General features: G+C 42.1%; 1 protein-coding gene across 3 annotated transcripts; it reads right to left on the bottom strand.

The window, feature by feature from the left end:
- Window positions 1-349: 349 nt before the first annotated feature.
- On the bottom strand, window positions 350-22,986 carry cry4 (cryptochrome circadian regulator 4). Of its 3 annotated transcripts, none has more exons than XM_048255591.1 (11): window positions 22,920-22,986; window positions 11,179-11,651; window positions 10,831-10,947; window positions 9,468-9,618; window positions 8,271-8,411; window positions 6,438-6,608; window positions 5,661-5,801; window positions 5,094-5,245; window positions 4,024-4,121; window positions 2,869-2,979; window positions 350-2,645 (listed from the first exon to the last, which is right to left on the bottom strand). In XM_048255591.1, exons 2-11 carry the CDS (start codon window positions 11,589-11,591, stop codon window positions 2,446-2,448), a joined length of 1,695 nt encoding a protein of 564 aa, XP_048111548.1. In that variant the 5' UTR covers window positions 11,592-11,651; window positions 22,920-22,986; the 3' UTR covers window positions 350-2,445. The 3 variants fall into 3 exon arrangements, with proteins under 3 accessions (XP_048111548.1, XP_048111546.1, XP_048111547.1); XM_048255589.1 differs by lacking the exon at window positions 22,920-22,986 and adding an exon at window positions 16,708-17,019; XM_048255590.1 differs by lacking the exon at window positions 22,920-22,986 and adding an exon at window positions 12,266-12,598.
- Window positions 22,987-23,339: the final 353 nt, after the last annotated feature.

Raw genomic sequence — 23,339 nt, 5'->3', positions numbered from 1 at the left:
TAGAGCCCTGTTTTTTAGCTCTGCCACAGTTTATCCACTCTTCAAAGTAGATCCTTTATTCCTATTTGTTTTTAGCACTGCATAATTACTTTTTTGTTATACACCACGTTTGCTTTGATTAACCTGCTGTCTGTAAATCACTTGCGATAACATCCATGTAATGTAGGCCTACTGCAGCATCTTTAAGTGGATCATCATTAGAGGAAGTAGTGAAAGTGCTTCATTATATATAATGTTCTGAAAGGCTACAGATTCAGATGAACTTCTGGCACTAAACTGCTCTACGTTTTAATATTTTAATGACTTTGGTTATTCAGGCAAATGGCACGGATAAATTACACAGACACGATTTTACACTTGATTTGTATTATGCAATGTACATCTTAATAAAAGTGCATCCTGATGTTTGATACAAATATCTGCACTGCAAAGGAAGGCAATGCTGGAAGTCTTATTCTGCAATGTTGATACCCATGACCAGTGAAAGGGGGGTGGCCTTGTCTAAAGTGATGACTTTCTCACTCACACATTTTTTCACTAAGAGGAGGGAAATTCAGCTTGGGTAATGACAGGGTAATCTATCCAGTACACACAAAATACAGTTTAATCAGCCAAATGCTGGAGGTGCAAGCAAGTAACTTTTCCAGCCAAGTGAAAGTGGGCTCAGTTAGCTCAGATGTGTGCAGTAGCCGTGCAGGTGTTCTGATTATCAGATGGGCACTCCAGAGCATGAAAGCAGATTACGTTGACTATCTGATTGACATTCAAAAAGCATGGAGGTTTTACAACAACAGTTTTACAGATGGGGGAGGTTGTGTGTCATCCCAAAGGGTCATCATGCATTTAGTTCAATGATTAGAAAACTCAAACCGATTAGACAAACATTTTATGGTCATTGAAATACTCATATATCGATCTTCAAAAAAAAGCTGCAATAGTTTTCACCAACTTATAAGTGAAACATCAGGGTATGTACCCGATTTGGGCTTTCTATATTAGCTCAACATCACTTGCAAAAATGTCACAACAAATGTCCACTTTATAGGTTAACAATACAATCGGATTTATATATATATATATTTATATGGATGTATACTTACCGGTAGTCACGTATAAAGGCAGAGAACGCAGATAAACTCAACAATGTTTCAAAATGGTCAGATAGTGTAAATATTACACACATACATACATACATACATACATACATACATACATACACACACACACACACACACACACACACACACACACACACACACACACACACACACACACACACACACACACACACACATACATACATACATACATACATACATACAAGACCATTGGTATATCCATATTACTATGATGGAAATGTCACAAAGCAGCCAAACAACATTGGGAAGCACTGCTCTTTGCATCAGTAAATGGTACAGTAAGCATGTCATCTTGTCATAAAGCATTTTTTTGGTCAAGTTCTAATACGTGCAATGGTCCATCCTGCTACCGGACACAGAAAACCTGTCTCTAGGATTTTTGTGGATTAGAATCCTATGAGGTCACAAAATAAATTCCAAAAGCTAACATCCACTGGCTACACCACACCTCCAACAAGAGTTGCTTTGATTCAATTTCAGCGCAGCCTTTCAAATTCCTACATTTCAACCAAACTGCATTAAAAAAAATGTAAAAAGAAAATCCTATTTGACAATTCCTTGAGAGCCTTGAAAGTAAACAGTTTATCAAGTGAATGGCAGCATGTGAGTGAGACAGTGCAGCGTTTGCTGTACTCCTGGTAAGGTGTTGAAAGCAAAACGCGAGGAAGCTTTATTAATCTTCAAACTCACCCACTGTGTTACAAAAAAACACAAAAAAAACAGTACCTGCTAAATAATCTCTAATTCGGTGGAGGTAGCCAGATACATCTGCAGAGACATATTAGAACATTACCCATCCTCCATAGCAGGAACCCCCTTCCCATCCGGCCTTTGACATAGTCTCATTAGTCTGTTAACTCCGGGGAAGTTGATACAGGGTATTGGGGAGATGGGACTGGATGGGAAGAGATAGAGTGAAGGCTCCCCACGATGCATATGTTCAGGCAGCGCTGCATGTCTGGTGGACACACGATTCGACCTGTGATGGGATGATCCATGGCTCAGAAGTCAGAGAGAGCGACTACAAGCTGGAGGGAAAGAGCCAACTTCTTTAGCAGAGCCATACACTAGTGCCAGGACACAGTCCCTCGCACACATGTGTACAGGTTGTGGAAGGAGGACACTTTGATCCACATGCAGATCAGCTAACAAATGCTAGTCAGTGTTACGCTGAACTGATGTGGTGGGTTGAGCATGACAAATGAAAGGAAAAAAAACAAAAAACAGTCCGAGTCGAAGCACTGGTTTAGTGTCTGGTAGTGCGTCGTTCTGGGGAGGGGATGAGGGTGTCCATGGTGTGGCGCCTCTACATGACCTTGCTGCTGATCTCCTGCAGACGGTGGGTGTCGGGGGTCCAGCTGCACGTACGGCCCTCGTTCTCCGAGCTGCAATGCTTCTTCCCCACAGAGATGCCGCCATTACATTCCGTGCCGTCTCCCTGGGCGACAGCGTCCTCCTCTGACAGCTCTCGCTTCACCCCCACCTCCATAGGGTCATCCGCCACATCTATGACACACACACACACACAACTATAAAATCCATTACAGCCACACAACCTGGCCTTCCTAACCAGAGACCAGCTGCACAGCAGAGGCTAAAGACATCCATGTGACAACAGAACCTAATGCAGGGCCACAAAACTGGAATATCCAGACACACCCATGTACATTTGAACAAGCTTTGAACAAACTGGATGTATATACATGTATGCCTGTGTGTGCATGTTTACCTCTGGTGAGCTCAGTGGTGTTTGCTTGTTCACAGCGCACCGTCTTCATCAGAGCCATGTTTCTCTGGCTGGCGTCCAGGTGGTTCACAATGGGCAGTGGGTAGTCTTTACCTGCACGCACCATACACACACACACACACACACACACACACACACACACACACACAAATATTTGATGAACAAAGAGGGAGCAGAGGGTCAAACAAGTAACACAAAGGTCAAGGTCTCCCTTGCCAGGGACTAAATCAGATGATAACATGTTCATCTTCACTATACCAATAGGTCTTCCAGCAGAGAAAAAGCCAGCAGTTAAAACAAATGTGATTCAGCTTACTGCAAAATATGGTATAGAGTACAGTATGGCACTTGAAATGCTAAATCTTCCATTTTTGTCTTGTTTAAAGTGCTAAGGTTGAAGTGGTCTCGACACAATACCAAGAGTACTGTACTGAAAAGACACAGTACAGTTAAACAAACTAGGTCAGAGGTCAAAGTCTGTCTCTGCTACTGTATGTAAACTTCCAGAAGTTGACACTTAGCACACAATATTAATATAGAGCGCCTGCTCCTGACACCGATCACCCAGCAGAGTTAAAGGTTGTATCAGCGATTTCAGGCCCAAAAAAAAAGCCCAAACATAAATGATCACATTCATCTAATCTTTCCTAACGACCCGCTAGCTGCCTGCCCCATAAGCAGGCCGTCAAAAAAACGCTGTAAAGACTGTCTCTGGCAGCCTAGGCTCTGAGATCTGTACACAAAAACAATTGCCATCAACAAGGGTTGGCAACCACTCAAAAGGCAAAATAAAGTGTTTCAACCAATAACCGACAAGATGCGCGTTTAGGAGAGTTTTAATTGCACGGGAGGGAGGGGGAGGGAGCAGTGAGCTAGCTCTCTGTTTTGTTCGAACATCAACAGAAGTGACGTATCCCCGCTATTGCTGATACAACCTTTAAAGCTCCTACATGAAACTCTGCTTATTCACATCCCCGATTAGATAGAAGAGAAATAAAATAAAAGTAAGTCTTTTCTAGGGAAGAGCAGAGTTATTTCCCCCCATGCATGCCCTTCACCATAGACTGCCACTCTAAGTAAAGATCACATTTTCACATTTCTAAATTAATTATCGAAGAGCTTATGAGGAAACTGTACCAATGATGCATCCTGACTGGAGCTGCACATCTTCTGGAGCATTCCAGGGCTCATAGATGTATTTAGATGGGAAGTTTTTCAGCACAGGCAAGTACTTCCTGCAAAAAAGGAAGCACAATCACCACAAGTTTACCAATGTCAATACAAACAGTGCACAAACAATGAAACAATGCACACAAAACAATGTTACTGCATCAGGACGGCAACAACTGTAATGGTATTTCTCCACCCAGTGTGGTTTTGAGATCTTCCTGCCAGTTAAAATTCCTCTGAATCACCACACTGCAGCTACCTTTGAACAGCGACTGAATTCCTCAAATGAAGATGAAGGGGGGGGGCACAACTGGCTACAGCGCCTGTACCACATTTGGGTCCAAATGCCCACGGGGATCCGACTTCCAAGTCCTACCCGGGTCATTTCCAGATCCCACTCCATCTCTCTCTCCTACTCGCTTCTTGGCTCTATTTTTACTGTCCGTCACATTAAAGGCAAAAAGCCCAAACGTTACGTTTGCTAAAGTGTAGTGTTCCATTATAAGAATTCAAAAGAATACAAAGAACTTACATTTTTCAAGCACTTATCATTAGTAAATAAAATATTGGCATTACCCTTACAAAAATTAAATGTTTGCGGCAGATTTGCAACAAACTTGTGGGTGATTTGTGGGAAACAAATGAGTTCACTAGAAAAGATCGCCAGAAGTTTGCCAGTGTTGGCCGCTAGAGGCAAACTTCCAGCAAAGTTCTGGCAACAATGAGAAGTTTGCCACTAGTGGCAAATGTGTTCGCCAGTGATTTGCCATCACACTTAGCCAATAATGGCAAACTTCCAGTGAACTTCTGGTGACAAACCTAATTTGCATAATGACATTGCTGCAAATTTGCTGCAACATAACCAAAAGTTAACCGCAACTGTTTGCCAGAAATCTATTTGCATGTGTAAATATGACCTTGCCGCAAATTTGCGGCAACTTCGCCAGAAACCTGAAATTTCTGTATGGGTAGGTGTTGCACACCAGTATATGGTATTACTGTATTACTTTCAATAGCCCTGACTGGACTGTTCTGACCTGAGGTAGTGTCCATCAGGGTCAGTTCGTCGGCCGAAGCGGACCGGGCAGAAGATGCGTGTGTACTGGTGGAAGAAGGCACTAGCGGACAGCCACATCCAGTTCCCCGCGTTTATACTGTAGTCAGCATCCAGCAGGAACTCCTCAAACACCTGCACACACACAGAGGCACCAGAGTTATACCAACAGAAAAAGCGCATGCACTCACACACATGAAAACATGCAAGCAGACACACACACACACAGACACACACACACACACACAGAAGCCTATGCCTCCATTATGTCTAAAACATGCCAATTCCTATTCACCTTGTGACCCCCTCAAAGAGTTAGGCTTTACATATATGAAAACAAACATACCGGTAATGTCCATAAATAACGTAAAACCATTATGTCAACATAACATCAGGTTAAATGAAGGACAAAGGACAACAAAGATTACACACATCCACACAATATACCAGCTCTATATCTTTCAGGATGACTCACATCTCTCCTCTTAGTCACTACCTAAATAACCACCCCCACCCAACCCCCGTGCTGCCCCGTCTCTGCCTGCAGTACCTTCATGCCCTCCTCCCAGCTGATCCACAGGTCTCCTCTGGTCAGGAAGCAGGCCACAGCGTGGCGGGACAGGTGGTGGATCCAGCCCTCCTGCCGCAGCTGGGTCATGATGGCGTCGATCCAGGGGAAGCCCGTCTGAGCCTATGGAATCCATGCATCAACAGACATTGTTTGATTTTGCCAGGATGTAACAACTCCTCTATACAATAACAATATGAACATGAAAACAGCATGAATAAAGAACAGAAAGCAGGTGTACAGCTTGCAGAGTACAGCTTGGTAGGTAAACTCCTTCAAAATCTGCCTTACCCTTAAAATACTGTATGCAAAAAAAAAGGAATGCAACATTAGTTTAAAATGTACAGGGACTGATTGGACTAACCAACTTCATTTCCTGTTTCTGCCTAGGGTTGGGAACCGGGTTTCTAATATGGCAACAGTTCTGTGACTAAGTCTGTCTGGTTACGATATTAATGGGATTTTATGTCTGGAACCATTTAACGATGCATAAGAATAAACCTGAAATGCATCTGTGCAATAACTTCCGTTTGCAGATGTGAGGAAGTCTATGGCAAGCCATTTCAACATTTACTAGCAAACTAGATAGGATATGGTAATGTTACGTTGACAACCATCGGTTTGGGCTATTGGGCTAAGTACCAGATCAAGCACCAGAACAGTTTTAAAAAGTATCAACTTATCAATGGTATCCGACAAAGTCCAAACGATACCCCACGCTTGTCTGGACATACAGAGCGAATGTGCGGGCCCCCGTACCATTTTCCACTTTTTTAAGGCCTCAGGGTCTTCGTACCAGCCGATCTGCAGGCAGATGGGGTTCCCCACCATCCGTGTGAAATTGGGGGTGGCCAAGGCAGCTGTGTAGAAGAACTCCCTCCAGAGCACCTGGCCTTGCAGTGATACTGGAGGTAAGGAGTGGTTTTTCGACTGGGGGGACAGGGAGACGGAGACAAGGCCGCGGGGTAGAGATAGGGGAAGGAGAATGGTAAAGGAGAGAGGCAAATACAACTCAAATTAATTCAAATAATTTCTTCCCCAGTCTGTCTCTGGAGCCGAGCACAACTCAAATCATAGGCCGAAGTAGTGTTTGTGTAGTATCTACTGAGGCCTGTTGAGGTCGCTACCAGAGGAGGCGCGTCCATTGAGGAGAGTGATGACCATCCTCCCGAAACTTTGAAAGGGAAATTAAAGTAACACAATTTTACATACATTTGACTAACTCACTTGTCGAAACAACATGCAACAAATTGCTTCTTAAGCGAAATATCACTGAAATCAGTTAAAATCCTGAAAATGACCTCTACCGTAATTGAAAATTACTGCACGGAGGATCTTCTTCCCAAAGGTCCCCATTAACACCTATTGTAAATGCTACAAATCTCAATAACCAATCAGAATTCAGGGGAACTGAATCGTGTCATAAGTTGTCATACTGTATGAAAGACGTGCAAATTGGATCGCAAATTAACAATTTGCTTGGTTGTGAATAAAGCAAACATTTTATTGAGCAACTTTGTCACTCATTGGACTAATAAGCAGGTTAGTTGTGTACAAAACTCCAATGGTAGTTTATAGAATATAATTTTATAGAAAACAAATTTCAGCATGACTGGTAACAGTAACTAGTAAGCTTAGAATGACAACCTCATTCTCAACTCATGATAATATGATAACTCATGATAATAACATTTGTGTGCTGTTTTATATGCAACGAACATGTGATCTATCTTGAAAACCATAAATAAATGGAAAGGAAGGAATGAAGGAGAGTCAGGAAGGAGTAAGCACTGCAGTGGGTGAAGTAAGAATATTTAGTGGTTGCTGTGTAGATCTAATCCAGTCTTTTTGATACTTTTCGATATCATGTCTGTGTACGTTTTGGGTTAAAAGCTACTGGGCTGGGCATCCACTCCAGTTGCCTATTTGGGACTGCGGGGCATTGGAGAGCAAGTTGCAAAGCTGGATCTCTGTAGCCAGATAGGTTAGGACTGCGGAGGGTGCACGGTTCTCCCAATTACAAGTTAGTTTACCATCAAAATTAATTTGAAGCTGTTATATTAAGATTTGCAAACATTGGCATGGGATTATTTTTAAATCCATATTTCCTCTAGAAGGTCTTGATCAACGAGGGTTAAATTGCAAATAGTAAGCCTGCATAACTAGAGAGGTATTAAGTAGTACAGGATACTAGACGTATACTAATAATGTACCATTCTGGGGTACAATTTAATTTATTAATTTACAACACCCCCACTCTCTAAAGCCCATCCCTTCATTTACCTCCACACACCTTCCTCCGCTACTTTCAAAACCACCAGCCGCCACTGTTAATTCAGGCAACATTGTCAGCAACTTGTTTGGCACGAGCGTAATCTGCAAGGCTTAATCTCAGTCGTCTTACTCCTTACAGCTGAGTCATTAGGCATTTCACAGATATCAGTCACTCAGCTGCTTAACACAGAGACAATCTCTTAAAGTCATAGAAGTGGACTAAAAAAGGATGAACTAAACATACACAAAACTAATGGAATAAACTTAAATGTGCACAAAAAGGGCCTACGGTTGTGTGGTGGTGAGGGCAGCACTGACCTGTGCATAGATCTTAGAGAGTCTGTGGTAGAAGGTGCGTACAGAGAGGCAGCCCAGGCTGAGGTAGGGGCTGAGGCCGGTGGTGCTGGGCAACAGGGAGTTAGGGATGGTGCGCGGCTTGGAGAAGTTGGCCACCCAGCCCTGGCGCGCACACAGGCACACACACACAGACACACACACACACACGAAATGAATCCGTTAATTTGTTACAAGAAATGTGGTAACATTCTTAGTATTGAGGTTTTGGGATTCACCAGAATTGAGAAAAAAGATTTTGTTTTATTTAACCCTATTTACTCCTATTAAGATTTGGTAATATACTGTACAACTGTGCATATGTAAATCCATACAAATACAAAAACAAATCAATACTGGATACACTTCTAAGGAAAAAAAACATGGACATAGACACAGCACGTGTGTCAGGCTCCCTAAAGGCTAAGTATGAAATAAATGGTCAACTTAACTATTATTATGTTGTCATGTAGCCTATTCTTATTGGGTTGTGATACAGAGGGGAACGATTTCTGTATGGGTTCTGTCGGGAGTGCTTGTAATTGTGTGTATGCTGGTTATAACGTTCATTAGCCGCTAAGCTAGACTGTTATATGCAGTCACAGCAGACGCTAGGTCGTTTTTAATGAACGGAGACTGTTTAAGATCTTCCAGATGAGAAAAGTTTAGAGTGTTGCTGTTGACAGTTTCACACACACTGTAGCTACTGTTCACATGAAAGATGACATTGCTACTCATCTCCACACAGCATCTCCCTTCCTAGTATGATGACTTGGGGCAGCCGTGGCCACGTGGCCGTGGTTAGTGCTTTGGACTTGTAACCGGAGGGTTGCCGGTTCGAACCCCGACCAGTAGGCACGGCTTTAGTGCCCTTGAGCAAGGCACCTAACCTCTCATTGCTCCCCGAGCGCCGCTGTTGATGCAGGCAGCTCACTGCGCCGGGATTAGTGTGTGCTTGCAAAGCTTGCAAAGCTTGCAAAACCTGTAGCCACACCATCCATTTTTCAACTCAAGAGTCCTCAAAGTCATTCACCTTATTCATGAAACCCCACTTATTCATCTTCCGTGCATCTCTTAGTTCCGCAGTCTCAGCAGGCTAACTAGAATATCCTTCAACTTATATTTCTTTCCAAATGTTGACAATTCTGCACTCAATATGGATATTCTATATGTATGTGCTACCTGACTCTGGAAGTGCCTCTCCAGCCTTTCCAGGGCATGGCTCTCCCCTCCTGGCCACAGCACCTCGCTGTCCACCTCCAAGCCCAGCTCAGAGAGGGACGGCACCTGGTAATGCTCTTCGCCACCTTCATTGCTGGGCATAGGGCACTTCCTGTAGGAGGATGACAAGTAACTCAGTGTGTTTACAATCATGTTACGGAGTGATTCTGCTACTTGAGAAAGCTTAAGGTTCAGAGTAAGCTGTAGCCCCAATGTTCAGCAAACTCCAAGTGCGCACATGTATACATCCCACTACTGCACGCCACTCTAAACAACAAGCCTATTTTTTAACTGACAAATGGGAGAGAAGGGTGCTATGGTGCTGCACCTGCCCCAAATGTAGATATACATACATGCTCTCTCGCTCTCTCTCTCTCTCCCTCTCTCTCTCAGATCAGATACAAACACACCTGCTGTGAAAAGCGACAGGTGTGGGCTTGGTGTGACCTACTCTTTTATCATTGATCTTGCTGAGCACAAGCCAGGCATCAGAATGAACAGCTGAACAGCATGCGACACAAAATAAACAGCATGAGTATGCTCCCTCTGACACACACACACCTTTGCTGTTATTTTCAGTCTTGGAAGTCACTCAGACAAAACACACAGGCGTTCAGCCACGCCTGGTTGGCCACTTTCCCCTGTGTATCTGTTGAGGAGTCACAGCTCAGCCATGTTTGCCCAACCAAAGCAGCTTGCAGGCTTTGCTGTTCTGTTCCCTCGCCACCACCCACAGCACAGGGGGAGGCAGGCCTAGCGCTATTTACACCATGACACAAGCCAAGCATCAATTCAGCTGGGACACAAACACATGAGAGCAATCTATAAATTACAAAACAAACAAATGTGTGGAGATAGGTGTTAATTTCCTCAGTAACATAGCTGATGGAATCCAAAATCCAGTTTCATCCAAAAAGAATTGGTATTTCCTAATGATTGCAGTCTAATGCAAACTGTGAAGATGCCTTGGAGAAAACATTGCTCTATTGACCGGTAGTCCTGGCTTTCCAGTGAAATTTAGTTGATTACTGTGGCTGTAGGATTTATAGGTTTACACTTCAGGCCAGGATGTGTGGTCAGCGAGTATCTTTCTACAGTTGTGTGTGTGTGTGCGTGTGGGTGCATGTGTGGGTGTGTGTCAATGTCAATGTCAGGAGTAGCATCTTCTGGTTGTTGTCTGGTTGTTGTTAACCATCTGTCATCTGTCACTGTATTTGAATCTCTGAGTTCTTTGATCTCTGTATGCTAGACGTGGCCTCATAAGGCTTGTTTACATGAAACATGTATACAAATATCTGCTGTATAGGTGTGTCTGTCCACTTACTGGATGTCCATTTCTGTGATTTCACGTGCAGGCATGTCTGGCTTCCCCAGAATGGACAACACCTGGAGGAACTTCTTATAGGTCAGTGGTGGCTGCCCACCATTAGCTTTGATTATTCTGAGATGAAAAATACATACAAAAGATATCAATATATGTCTGATTACAAAGGTCCAAGACCTGCAAAAACAGCAAAGATTTATGTAAATGTACTTTCTTACATCAATTATCCTCCTTATTTGTTTGCACAAAACAAATATTGAATACTCATTGTTCATTTCTTGAAAGCTTTGTTTGTTGAAGACAAAAACATGCTGCCTATTATGTATTATGTCAGGGCTCACTCCCTACCTCTTCACATCATACAGGGTATGTGCCACGCAGCTGAGCACCCCGAGACCCAACTCGCTAGCCATGGCGCGCAGCTCCTCGTCCAGCCGCTTGTAGTGGGGCTCCACCTCGACATCGAAGCTGAGCTGGGTGATGCCCCACTGGGCCACCAGGCGCCGCAGCACGGCCTCATGGGTGCCCTGGAGCACGTAGAGACGCGAGCCAAGCCTCTGCAGGCTGCGGTGGAGGTCCTCCAGGCTCTGCAAGATGAAGCGCCAGCGTAGCGCCCCCATGCGCGTGCTGCTCTCCACGAAGTGGCGGTCCAGGACGAATACGGGGTACACGGCCGCCGACGACTCCAAGGCCGCCACCAAGGTGGGGTTGTCATGGAGACGCAAGCCTTTGTTGAAAAGGTGGATGGTGCGGTTAGGCATGGCAGTGGTGGCAGGGACTGTCGGAGGAGGCTTACTGCGGGCCACAGGCCCTTCTGACAACTGTAGAAGAGAAGACGAGACACTTTTTAAAAAACGGCTCATCTCATCATGTTGACTTAACATATCTTTAACTACACAAAGGTCTTCTTTACTATTTGAACTACACAAAATCGAACACGTTGCGACCGTGGATCATGAGGGCATAATTAGACAATACGCTGTTCCATGGAGGCATCTTTTTTCAGTTGTTTTGTAAGCGTTTGGCGCGCTGCTTGCGCCTTGCGGTTTGTAGGCTATGCCTACTGTGCTTCAACTTTTAGCCCAGGAGATCTGTGCGTCATTTATCCTTTAAACGTGCACCTCGCGTTTTACAAGTCACAAATCCGTGCACCCAAAGAACAGCCGTGCTTTTCATTTTAATGTACGTGCAAATCCACAGTTAAAAAAGAGAAACTAACAACGGGCTAAAGATAACACTCTAACATAACAAACCGTAGGCCTACCCTACCCTTACAAAACTAACTGCAGTCATGGTACAAACACAAAACAGTTTTCCTGTATGAAGCCACAGTGCACAATGTTATCGTGTCCAAAATGTTGCATTTCGACAGAAAAGTCAATATAGTGCAATGCACTTTTTACAAGTACAAAATATTGCATCTCCTACATATTACCTGCAAATAATTCCCAAACTGTTTTGCTATGCAGACACCTGAAGTAGTGCAGTTATTTTTGTACTGTAACGTTAGCTCTAGCGCTAGCGTTAGCAATAACAATAACAAAGGTTTCCCCACTGGCGGCGTCTGTACCAGGTCAGTACCGACAGTTCCATTCACAGACTCAACACTGCCCCGCTGACCGGTTTCCCTGGAAAGATCATCTGCATATCTATCTGACGGTCATTACATGGACGAAACCTCGTTTCGATTTTAAATTTCGACGCTGTTCTCTTGTCTGTCGGTAGACAGCTTAGCTAGTCGGCTTGCTACAGAGTCAGAAGGGACGCTACTCTTCCGCTTGACAGCTATTGGACAACATTATGGTATAGGCATAGGGTAGGCCTATAGGACAGGGATTCTCAAACTGTGGTACGCGTACCCCTGGTGGTACACGAGCTGCCACTAGGGGGTACGCGAGATGAAATGGGCAATGGCGGAAAGGAGTTAAAAATGATTAATTAATTAATACTCTAATTAGTGAATAAATAATACATAATTTCGAATCGGAAAATCATTTGTAAACTCTATAATAATCTATGTTTTCATAAAAAAAAAATAAGCTACACACAATACACGTGATTTCCTGCGGGCAGCCAGAATATCTGGCGCGTTAGTTTCGTTGAAGTATAGGCTAGGTAGAAGGCTGCGTAAACATGGAAAACTGGCTAAAAATAGGGACACTGTCCAAAAGAACTAATTAAAGCGATGGAAGAAGAGAAGCGAGAGAAACAGAGCAGGACACAGGTAACGATGGAATGGGATGGGGGGGGGCAGAATGATGAAGGTGGAGATGGAGCGCAGGGGATAAAAGAAAGAACGAGACAGAGAAGACTGCGCGAAGAAAACAAAAGCATGAGGAGGCATACAGTATAGTCCTAGGCTTCACGTGGATTGGGAGACAGACTGTCCAAAGCCACAGTGCGTGGTCTGCAGTGAGATGCTACCTAACCATTCTAATGTGGTTCTCCACACTGTTTTTTTTTAACGTGAGAGCTCATAGACCGGTTGTACATTTTGATTATATTATCATGTAGGGCGGCTAATTAAACAACGATGCCTGGAATGCGTCAATAGAATGTGTTACTTTTTTATGTGTTGGATGGTGGGGGTACGCGAGCCGAGTCAGGATGTAGAAGGTGGTCCGCGGGGGAAAAAGTTTGGGAACCGCTGGTATATGGCATATACCATAGATAGATATGCCCTATTGGGCAGGCTGTCTCGTTGGAGTAGGTAAGGTATTGACCATAAAAGCCTCGCCGGCAGACAACAGAGTGCTACTAACAAAATAAATAAACGTAATTTAGGAGATATCATTAAATTAATTTCACTTTAAAGTTTAGGCTAATTTTAATGGTTTGACATTTTCCAAATAATGTTAAGTCATTTAAAAGTTCAGCGTCACTGCACTTATGAATATGGGATCTAAACACTTTAAAGCACCCAAAGAGTACAGACACAGAGAGATCTGCCATTAAACCTAACAGCTTCATACACCAAGCTGTTGCCTGAACTCTCTCCTCCTCTCCCCCCTCCACCCTCAGCTACATAACATCCTGGACATTGGACCCACAATGGCCACTGCAGAACACTTGAACACTTGCACACTTGTACACTTTACAACTTGGTGTTGTTGTCCTGAAAACACAATGCTTCTGCTGCTCTTTACATAACTTGCACCACTATGCCACTTTCTTTATTACTTAGGTCAAACAGTATTTTATAGTATTTTACAGTATTTGCACTAGTATTTTATTGACTGTCTATGCACAATTTCAACAAAATTTTGCTGCTCTTAATTTTTCATTATTATTATATGTGCCCTCTTATTTACTTATTTACTTACCTGTGGACTTAAAATTGGTCAAATATGTCTTGTCTTCACCGTGGGATAGTGAGAAACGTAATTTCGATCTCTTTGTATGTCTGGAACATGTGAAGAAATTGACAATAAAGCTGACTTTGACTTTGACTTTGACTTTGAAACCCTGAGTGTTCCTCAGCAGAAACGTGACTGCAGAAGTAGGTCAAATGCGGCAAGTGTAATCTAGGTCAAATCTTGCCGCCTAGAGGTGATTTTTGAGAAGGCATCCATGAAACTTTGAAAGTTTCACACGCGCTTTAAAAAAATAAATAAAACACACTGTAGAGAGGACTGCCTGGCAGTTTACACTAATACATCTACATAAATCCTATATGACCAATAGTTAATCACAATTCAACAAGCTTGTAGCAGCACTGAGCAGCATGTTTAATCCTACATAAAATTACCCTGACAACACTGACAACTGTTCCCTCTGAATCAATAAAGCCTGCTTTGACAGTGACAGCACACCACACCCTCTTGCCTTATACTGTTGATCTGCATGTGATGCACAGACAGAACACCCTAAGCTAAAGATAATGCGTTAACTGCCAGAACAGGCCACTCACGAGTCACGTTGCGGCCGGGCCTAAGCGTCTGAGCCTGCTCGTGTTAGCTGTGACAGTGGCAAGGAGAGCAGTAGGGTAGTATTACAGGGATTAGCTCAGTCAGAGCATTCTGCTGGGAGAGGACAGTTATGCAGCCTTTTCTACACTTGTTTTGACACTCTTACTACATCTAGTTAGGTCTTTCACAGCATCTTTCTTTAAGTATAAGTATAAAGTATATAATCTACTCTTTTGATCCTGTGAGGGAAATTTGGTCTCTGCATTTATCCCAATCCGTGAATTAGTGAAACACACTCAGCACACATAACAGTGTACACACAGTGAGGTGAAGCACACACTAATCCCGGCGCAGTGAGCTGCCTGCAACAACAGCGGCGCTCGGGGAGCAGTGAGGGGTTAGGTGCCTTGCACAAGGGCACTTAGGGCGCTTCCTACTGGTCGGGGTTCGAACCGGCAACCCTCCGGTTTCAAGTCCGAAGCGCTAACCAGTAGGCCACGGCTGCCCAAAGGTCTCTGTCATTCACTCAAGAAGACATTCACAGAAGCATCCTTGACTGGCCAGCCCGCTAACACCCACCATGTGACAAAAAAAAAAAAAAAAAATATATATATATATATATATATTTTTATATATATATATATATATATATATATATATATATATATATATATATATATATATATATAAAAAAAAGTACAGTACAGTTAAATGTAAGTTGAAAGGGGGAAATAAAAATTGGGATTGCACCATAATGACTGCTCTCAATTTGCTTGGCTTAGCCTTCAATATGGCATGTGTTGCTACATTCATATAGTCTCACTGACTGCACAGTCACATTTCCATAATCATTATCTTTTAATATTAACTGTGAACTGATTTTGGTGCCGTACATCCACAGGATACCACACTGAAGTGCCTAAACAGTGACCAACATCGACAGAGTTAAGAGGCTTGTCAAAGGAAAGTTTATGATGGCTTAGAAGAACAAGGTTCATTAGTTTAGTTTGGGCTGAATGGATGTCTGAGTAGTAGAGGGAAATTATGGATGAGGCACAAGAAAATCTACAATGCATTGGGCAAAAACAAAATCCACTCTACTAGATCTCAAGACTCAAACAGGCTAATGATCCCCTCCTTGGCATTCATGTCCATGACGTATTCCTTAAACTGGCAGGGCTTGCACTGTTCCTAGTATCTGTCAAATCAATACCATGTCTGTTGCCATTTTAAATTGACGATGAACATCTACAACACACACACACACCTCTTTCAACTGAAGTGATGATACTTGGGGCAACATTTTAAGCAATGCTGTTGGGCAACCACATAACCAGTTCCATTTCTTCTGATTGGATCATCATGACAATTTGCCTACTGATGATTAAATTTCTCCAGAAAAGAACTTGATACCCAATATCAATGGGAACGTGCACCACAACGAGGAACATTGCAACATTGCTCAAATAGTATCATCAACTTTAAGCTAAATCTCACAAGTGTCTTTCTGGTTGGACAACTTCAACAAAAAGACAGTTCAGTGGCCTACTTCTTTTATGCAAGGATCACGAGACAGACCCACAGGCTAGTATCGAATACATTTATGATAATATTCCACATTTAGCAAGGACGTGGCTACCCTAAACATCATGAATAAGGACACAAACATACTAGATATCACATTGCAATTATCTATTGCAATCTATTGTTATCGCAAAACCACTTTGGATCAAGACGATAAAGACAAACATATGATCGCTAAATCATTTTGAGATTAACAAATACCTAACGTTAACGTTAACCTGCTGCAAGCACCCTGACACAGAGGCCAAATTAGTGAGACATAGATGCAACATATTTTACGTCAGAACTTTTACGTTAACATCACAATCAACGAACCTATGCCCCCTAACCCGAAGATGTAATATTCAATTACAGCTGAAAATGTTTGTGGACTCAGCCTACTTACCTTTACAAAATGACGAAGTGTGGGTCAAGCAAAAACCTGATCTTGTGCAGTTAGCGTTAGCTAACGTGATCAGTTTTGTAACGATATCTGAACAGAAAGCGTGCCAGAAGATCCACCAGCCAGAGCACAGGCTAGAGGTGGGCCCCAGGACAATGGCAAGTAAATGCCCATCGGAACTCTTCAAACGTACGACTTAATGGTAATGTTATGTACAATATGATTTCACAACCTTTTCACAGGTCCAGAGCCAGTCATTTCAGTCAGTGGAGCTGCAGATGCCCTCCAGCATTGTTGGGGCAAGCCATTTAATCATGTTCAGGAAATCTACATTAACTTACAATTGTGTCACTTCAGGTGCACAAATGTCTCCCCGAAATCACATGAAATACTCAATAACACACTATGTAGAGATTTTACAAAACCTTAGACATACACTGGATGTCTTACTAAAAATACCTTGAGAACGACCACCAAGTACTTCACCCCTTTTTTTCATGGTAGCGTCCGCTTGGGTTTTGCTCTCACTCGACCATGAGAGGTCACCCGCTCCACGCTGATGTTATGTGGACGAGTTCTACCGGGATACAGCGTCGCGGAGTTCGCATCGCATGCTAGTGGATCATCTAATTTGTAGAACGCATGCGTTTTCATCAGGATTTTGAAACCAAAATACGAAATAATTTGACATATGTAGGCTAACATATGGTTTCTCCTCCCACCATTTCTCTGCGGTAGGCCTATAAGAATGATGCACGAAACACGACACAACGAGTTTTGCTGTTTTGTTGCAATCTGATAAAGAAAAGTAAAGAAAAATAAAATAGATATCAGGCAAGGGCCAGTCGCGTACAGCTCCTTTGATGTGTGGCAGTCACAAACAGTTCATGGGCCCAGACAAAAAAAAATCACTTATCACCTAAGGCAAAGTTTAGTAGCCAATCATTTTTGGAATCGTCCATGTGTGATCAAGGATGGATTACTGAATGTATATAGTAGTATAGTATAGTAGGCCTATAGTATATATACTCTTTTGATCCCGTGAGGGAAATGTGGTCTGCATTTATCCCAATCCGTGAATTAGTGAAACACACTCAGCCCACAGTGAACACACTAGTGGTGCTGTTAAGATCAACGATCTTGCTTTTTATGAAAGAAGCATGAAACTTTCAGGGTTTGTTCTTGGTGTCCTAAGCTTTAATTTAAGATCTGGAGGCATTCTCAGTTTGACCTCTGAGGTCAGATAGAGGTCACCGACCTCTGTAATATGTTGTGACACTACAGTTTCATGCTTCTTTCATAAAAAGCAAGATCGTCCTTATTTTAAGAGCTTAACAGCCCCACTACACAGTGAGGGGAAGCACACACTAATCCCGGCGCAGTGAGCTGCCTGCTACAACAGCGGCGCTCGGGGAGCAGTGAGGGGTTAGGTGCCTTGCTCAAGGGCACTTCAGCCGTTCCCACTGGTCGGGGCTCGAACCAGCAACACTCCGGTTACAGGTCCAGAGTGCTGATCAGTGGGCCACGACTGCCCCCAATGGGCCTAGGCCCAGGGGGCCCTGAAGCCCAAGTCTCTGTGAAGTTTCTACTCCTGATATCATGGCTCAGTCAAATAACAAAGGTTACGAGATAAGCATGCTTTTAATTGACATCTTTTTTCCACAGAAAGACGCCTTGAAACTAATGGTTATGTCATCATGTCATTACGCCTTTTCGTAACTGTGCCCAGGGGCCCAGTGGCCCAGTGGCTCATAATCTGTCCATGTCCATGATGTTTTAGTCCATATATGTTACAGTTTTTTCTGAATGCTTAAACACAACCGTGATTCTTATAGCACAATTTCTAAAACTATTAATTCTTATAGCAAAACCACTCACTGAGTTCGCAAAACTAAAAGCACAAACACCGCTTTGCACTCAGTTTTTGCAATTTTGTAACACCCACTTTGCACAACTGGAGGCACAATCCACTGCACAGCACTCTTTTTGCGGAACTGTAAACACAACTCACTGCTTTACACTCAATTTCCAAATGATCAACACACTCATAGCAAATCTATACACATTATTGACACTATTTACACTATTTTGCCAACTCTCTGGCACACTTTCTCATGTGAAACTGTTTTAGATAATTAGTTCACTTTGCAATCAGCCTAAGCACTATAAGCACCTAAGCACTGTAAGCCACAGGTAATGTACAATGGGTACAATGGAGGGAGCAGGAAGAGTGAGAAGAGTAAGAATTAGAGGAGGCCGAAGAATAGGACGTGGAGGTGAAGAAGTAGGAGGAAGAAGAGGAGGAAGAGGATACAGAGGTGAAGAAGCCATAGTTGCAAAAAATTTGCTTAAGCAATCAGAAAAAACTGTAACTGTCACACCCTGATTGTATGATATAAAAGAAGCTTGCCTGCAGAACATGTCAGAGTTTTGGTACGAACCATTGTTTGGTCTCATTCTCTCTCTTTGCAAAGATAATACAATTGTATTGTTCTTTTGGATCACTGGCTCCTGTCTTCATTTTGCGTCAAAGCGTACAAAATTATCTAACAGCATTATATTCTCTAAGCTGTTCCATTAGTTTTCTAAGTATGAATAGCTTATTGTTTCAATGAGTTAGCCTTCATTAAATGTTTGCAAATGCATGCAAAAAACTTGCAAACCGGTGTCTCATGGCAATATGTTAATGTCATATTATGAAATATTTTCTTACATTTTTGTGAATCTGTCCTATAACAATATGTCCTGAATGGCTAAGGGGCAGGTAGGCTATGTTTTTATCATTCACATGACCATACAGAAAATTAAATTGTATATAAAAAAAAACATCCAATGCTGGAAAATTGTGGCATGGATTGCGTTTATAATCATTATGAGGCCATCACTAAAAATGTGTACTGTACTTGTGTCACTAGGGGGTAGGCTTAACCACACATATTTTCTGCATTAGAAACTGTTGTTTGAATATTATTTCCTGTAGTTGCTTATAACCATTTAAGTGCTGATTGAGTGAATGTGAAAAGTGAATCATAATTCAAATTGAAGGCCTCAGCAATTAGGGAGCTGCAAGAAACCCCCTTCTTTGACCTCTCAATGGGCTCACAAGTTAGTGATGGGAAGATATGGGATGATTTAGAGAGCTCAATATAACATAGCCTAATAACCGGCTGAACAAATATCAGTCTCGTCACATTTATCTCTCCATAAATCCACAATGAATGCATTGTTTTACGTCACTTCAGTCCTATATTGTACTTTTATGTTTCTATATACACCATTTAGGCCTAAATGAAACTGAGTGCACCCAGTTTACAAAAAAAAAACCCATAGTTAAGCAGTAAAAAAGTAATCCTTGCCTGGAAACCCCCCCCTCTGGACTAAAACAATTACAACGACCCCATGGAACTTCCCAAAATTCCTAATTGTTTTTTTTCTTGCAAATGCACCTTTGACAAGGCATAGACCTATGACTATGACCAAATAACTAGGCTACACATGACATTTCTATGCCATGAGCCACGTTGCCAATACTGCATAGGCCTAGATGTTGTTCGGCATTTCACCTAGTGGAAAATAACATTTCATCTGAGGAACTTGGTCATCAGTGGAAACTCGTTGCGATCATAATCAGACACATGAAAGCGATCATGTGATTGCCCGGTAACATTACTCAAAATATTGTCCCGTCAATAGGTTTAATGATGCTGTAGCCTAACTTATATTGATTGAGTTGGTACATTTGAAGCATTCTAGGTCGAAGGCATGTTGTTGTAAACATGCCAAAAAATGTAACATTGGGCTATTAGTCATGACTGAAAGTGATTCTGAAAGTGAAACCCCTTCTCCACAGTCTGTTGGTCTCATTATTTTAAAGGAAAAGAGGGCACTTGATCTGCCCTGCTACTTGAATTCCATGATTCATCTCTACATTCTCCATCTCTACATCAGCCTAATTAATTCTCTACAGAGTTATTGTAAATTAATAGCTTTTGTTATGGAAACTCATTTTGACATTGTTATATTTTTTTCTTTTCTTTATAGATGAGAAGATAGATAGATAGATAGCACTTTTTAAATCCATAATCCATAATCCCCATAAATCCACAAATAGGCTGACACCAGACATAATTTCACTGCATTTCTTACTTCCAGTAACTATATGCATGTGACAATAAACTTCCTTGTATCCTTGTATCCTTGTATGACTACTGCCCACATTAATCATGTCCCTTCCCTCCTAGCGTTCTAGAATCTGTGCTACACGATCGGCGTTTCTTGGGTAATCTAGGCTAGGCCCTACGCTATAAATATCATACATCCAGTCTGCATAAACATAGGCCTATTAATAACATTATCAATGCATTTTATCTCTAGCCTATCGGTATTTTCTTTATAGAATAGTAGCCTGTGCGAGTCCCTCAGGGGACATGCAACATGGATCTCTTTAGTATCCCTATATGGTCAACAACAATATGAAAGGTCTAATAAGAGAACATAATATTGGCCTAGGCCTATTGTTTACATTTAATTGTGTGATCGCGACACAAAAATCATATAACTCGCAATCAGAAGTGTTCGCGTGATAAAATCAGTTAATTTTGCCATAGAGAAGGGTGTTACAGCTGTTATTTTCATTTAATTGCATTTGCTATGACTATATGGCACTCATGTTAACTTGAAACAGAGGGGCCGAAAATATGAATGACATATCTACACGCTCAAATTTCACGAAGCAAAGTAAAAAATTAATAAAAAATCGCTATACTTGAATTTTGCACCTTTTTCTTAATATCTCTGGTCATATTTAAGTAGGGGAGACCGGGTATGGTTGTAACACATTTTTCTTCAGCACCTAAAACTACCATTTCTTTTAAAGCTACAGTTCTGGAACTTTTTGGCAAAGTACCCACATTTGTCTACTACAAGTGGCAACCATTTAAATCTCTTCAACTATATTACAGAATTTGTGAGATTATGACAAATACAGTGTGTACCTTTGTTACAACCTACCCCACTACTGGGGTAGATTGTAACACCTATTGGGGTAGATTGTAACAGGTAAAAAAAAATGCAGAAAAAAAATGGAATTCCATTTGATATACTGATTTATTGCATAAACAGGGTACACAGGGTGTGAAAATAGATTCACCAACATATTGTATACCATACAATCCGTTCTTCACATAGAGAATGGAGATCATATTAACGTTTTAAACTAAATATAAAAACCACAACGTTTATACTTTTGTGTGTGTATGTATTTGTGTCTCTCATGGAAAGAGAGAGAGGGCTGAACTAGTGATGGGGACGAGACCGCCTATGCCGAGTCCGAGTCAAGACCGAGTCTTTGAAGGGTCGAGACCGAGTCGAGACCAAGTCTGTTGGTTTTCAAATACAGTCGAGTCCGAGTCAAGACCGAGTCTTTGAAGAAGCAAGTCCGAGTCGAGACCGAGTCCTTTAGGAGTCGAGACCGAGTCGAGACCAAGACCATAAAAAAATTTCAGTTTTAATATTCATAATTTAATATCACCCCAGTTAATAATCAACAGTTAGGCCTACAGACTAAGCTAGATTGGGAATTGTTTAGAGGAGCAGTCTTAACGTCTTAATATGGACTATGCTGACCTACAGACACTCACTGGCAGCAGAGCCATAGAGATAAATAAACGGCTCTGACGGCAGTATCTTTGCATTGCACCATGGGATGTCATTTTCAAATAATGCCAGTCAACATTGCATTTTATTATTATTGTTGTTATGTGTTGTCTGTTTTTTTATATGAACATAAAAAATGCGTTGGTCTCGAGTCCTTCTCCTCCCACTGTGGTCCGAGACCGAGTCAAAGACGGAGCCAAAGACAAGTCTTTGAAGGAACGAGTCCAAGACGAGACCGAGAAAGCAGAAATTGGTCTCGAGACCGGACTCGTACTACATCACTAGGCTGAACAGTCACACACACAGACATTAAATGGGTCTACTAGCCCCATTCTACAGGTTGTAACATATTCAAAAAATGTGTTACAACCTACCCCACCACTGTCATCCATTGTTTAGCTAGCTGTATTAGCATGGTGCTTTGACATTAGCAAGAGAGAGCTACACCATTATTTACTAGAGAAACTATAGTTTGACCTGATGTAACTCATACAACTGTATCTACAATGGTAAAAGCACTAGAAAAAAATAAATCTAAAAAAAAAAAGTTACTTTCTTACCTCAGATGTTGAATTTTTCTCCTTACTCTGGGATAAATGGCACTAACAACTTGAAAATGTCCATGTGTGATCGTTAAGGAAGTCGGAGGAGTCAGAAACTGTCACATGGCTCATATCTTATCCCTGATTGGTGGAATTGGTGATGATGTTACAACTCCCCCCATGTTACAACCATACCCGGTATCCCCTACACCATTCATATTTGGATGGCTGTAAGATTCTACATAATTAGGCTACATGATGTCTATTTACGTTTCCGTATACACCATATCTTGAGAATAAAACACTGTTACAAGTATGCTGTTACAATTGTAGGCCTACCAGTTCTCCTCTACGCATTATAGGCTACCCAGTACTGTTAGCCTGCTTAACAGCGATTTAACCTTCGTGTTTATTTATCTTGAAGTCGAGGAAATGCTT

This window comes from Alosa alosa, chromosome 10, assembly GCF_017589495.1.
Source record: "Alosa alosa isolate M-15738 ecotype Scorff River chromosome 10, AALO_Geno_1.1, whole genome shotgun sequence".
NCBI lineage: Eukaryota > Metazoa > Chordata > Actinopteri > Clupeiformes > Clupeidae > Alosa > Alosa alosa.
This window is presented reverse-complemented; position numbering and strand designations above follow the sequence as displayed.

Coding starts and splice junctions, on each gene's coding strand:
- cry4 (XM_048255591.1), bottom strand. CDS start 11,591: ATGCCTAACCGCACCATCCACCTTTTCAACAAAGGCTTGCGTCTCCAT. Junction 5,802..6,437: donor CCTTAAAAAAGTGGAAAATG/GTACGGGGGCCC, acceptor TGGATTCCATAG/GCTCAGACGGGCTTCCCCTG. Junction 5,246..5,660: donor GCTGGGAGGAGGGCATGAAG/GTACTGCAGGCA, acceptor GTGTGTGTGCAG/GTGTTTGAGGAGTTCCTGCT.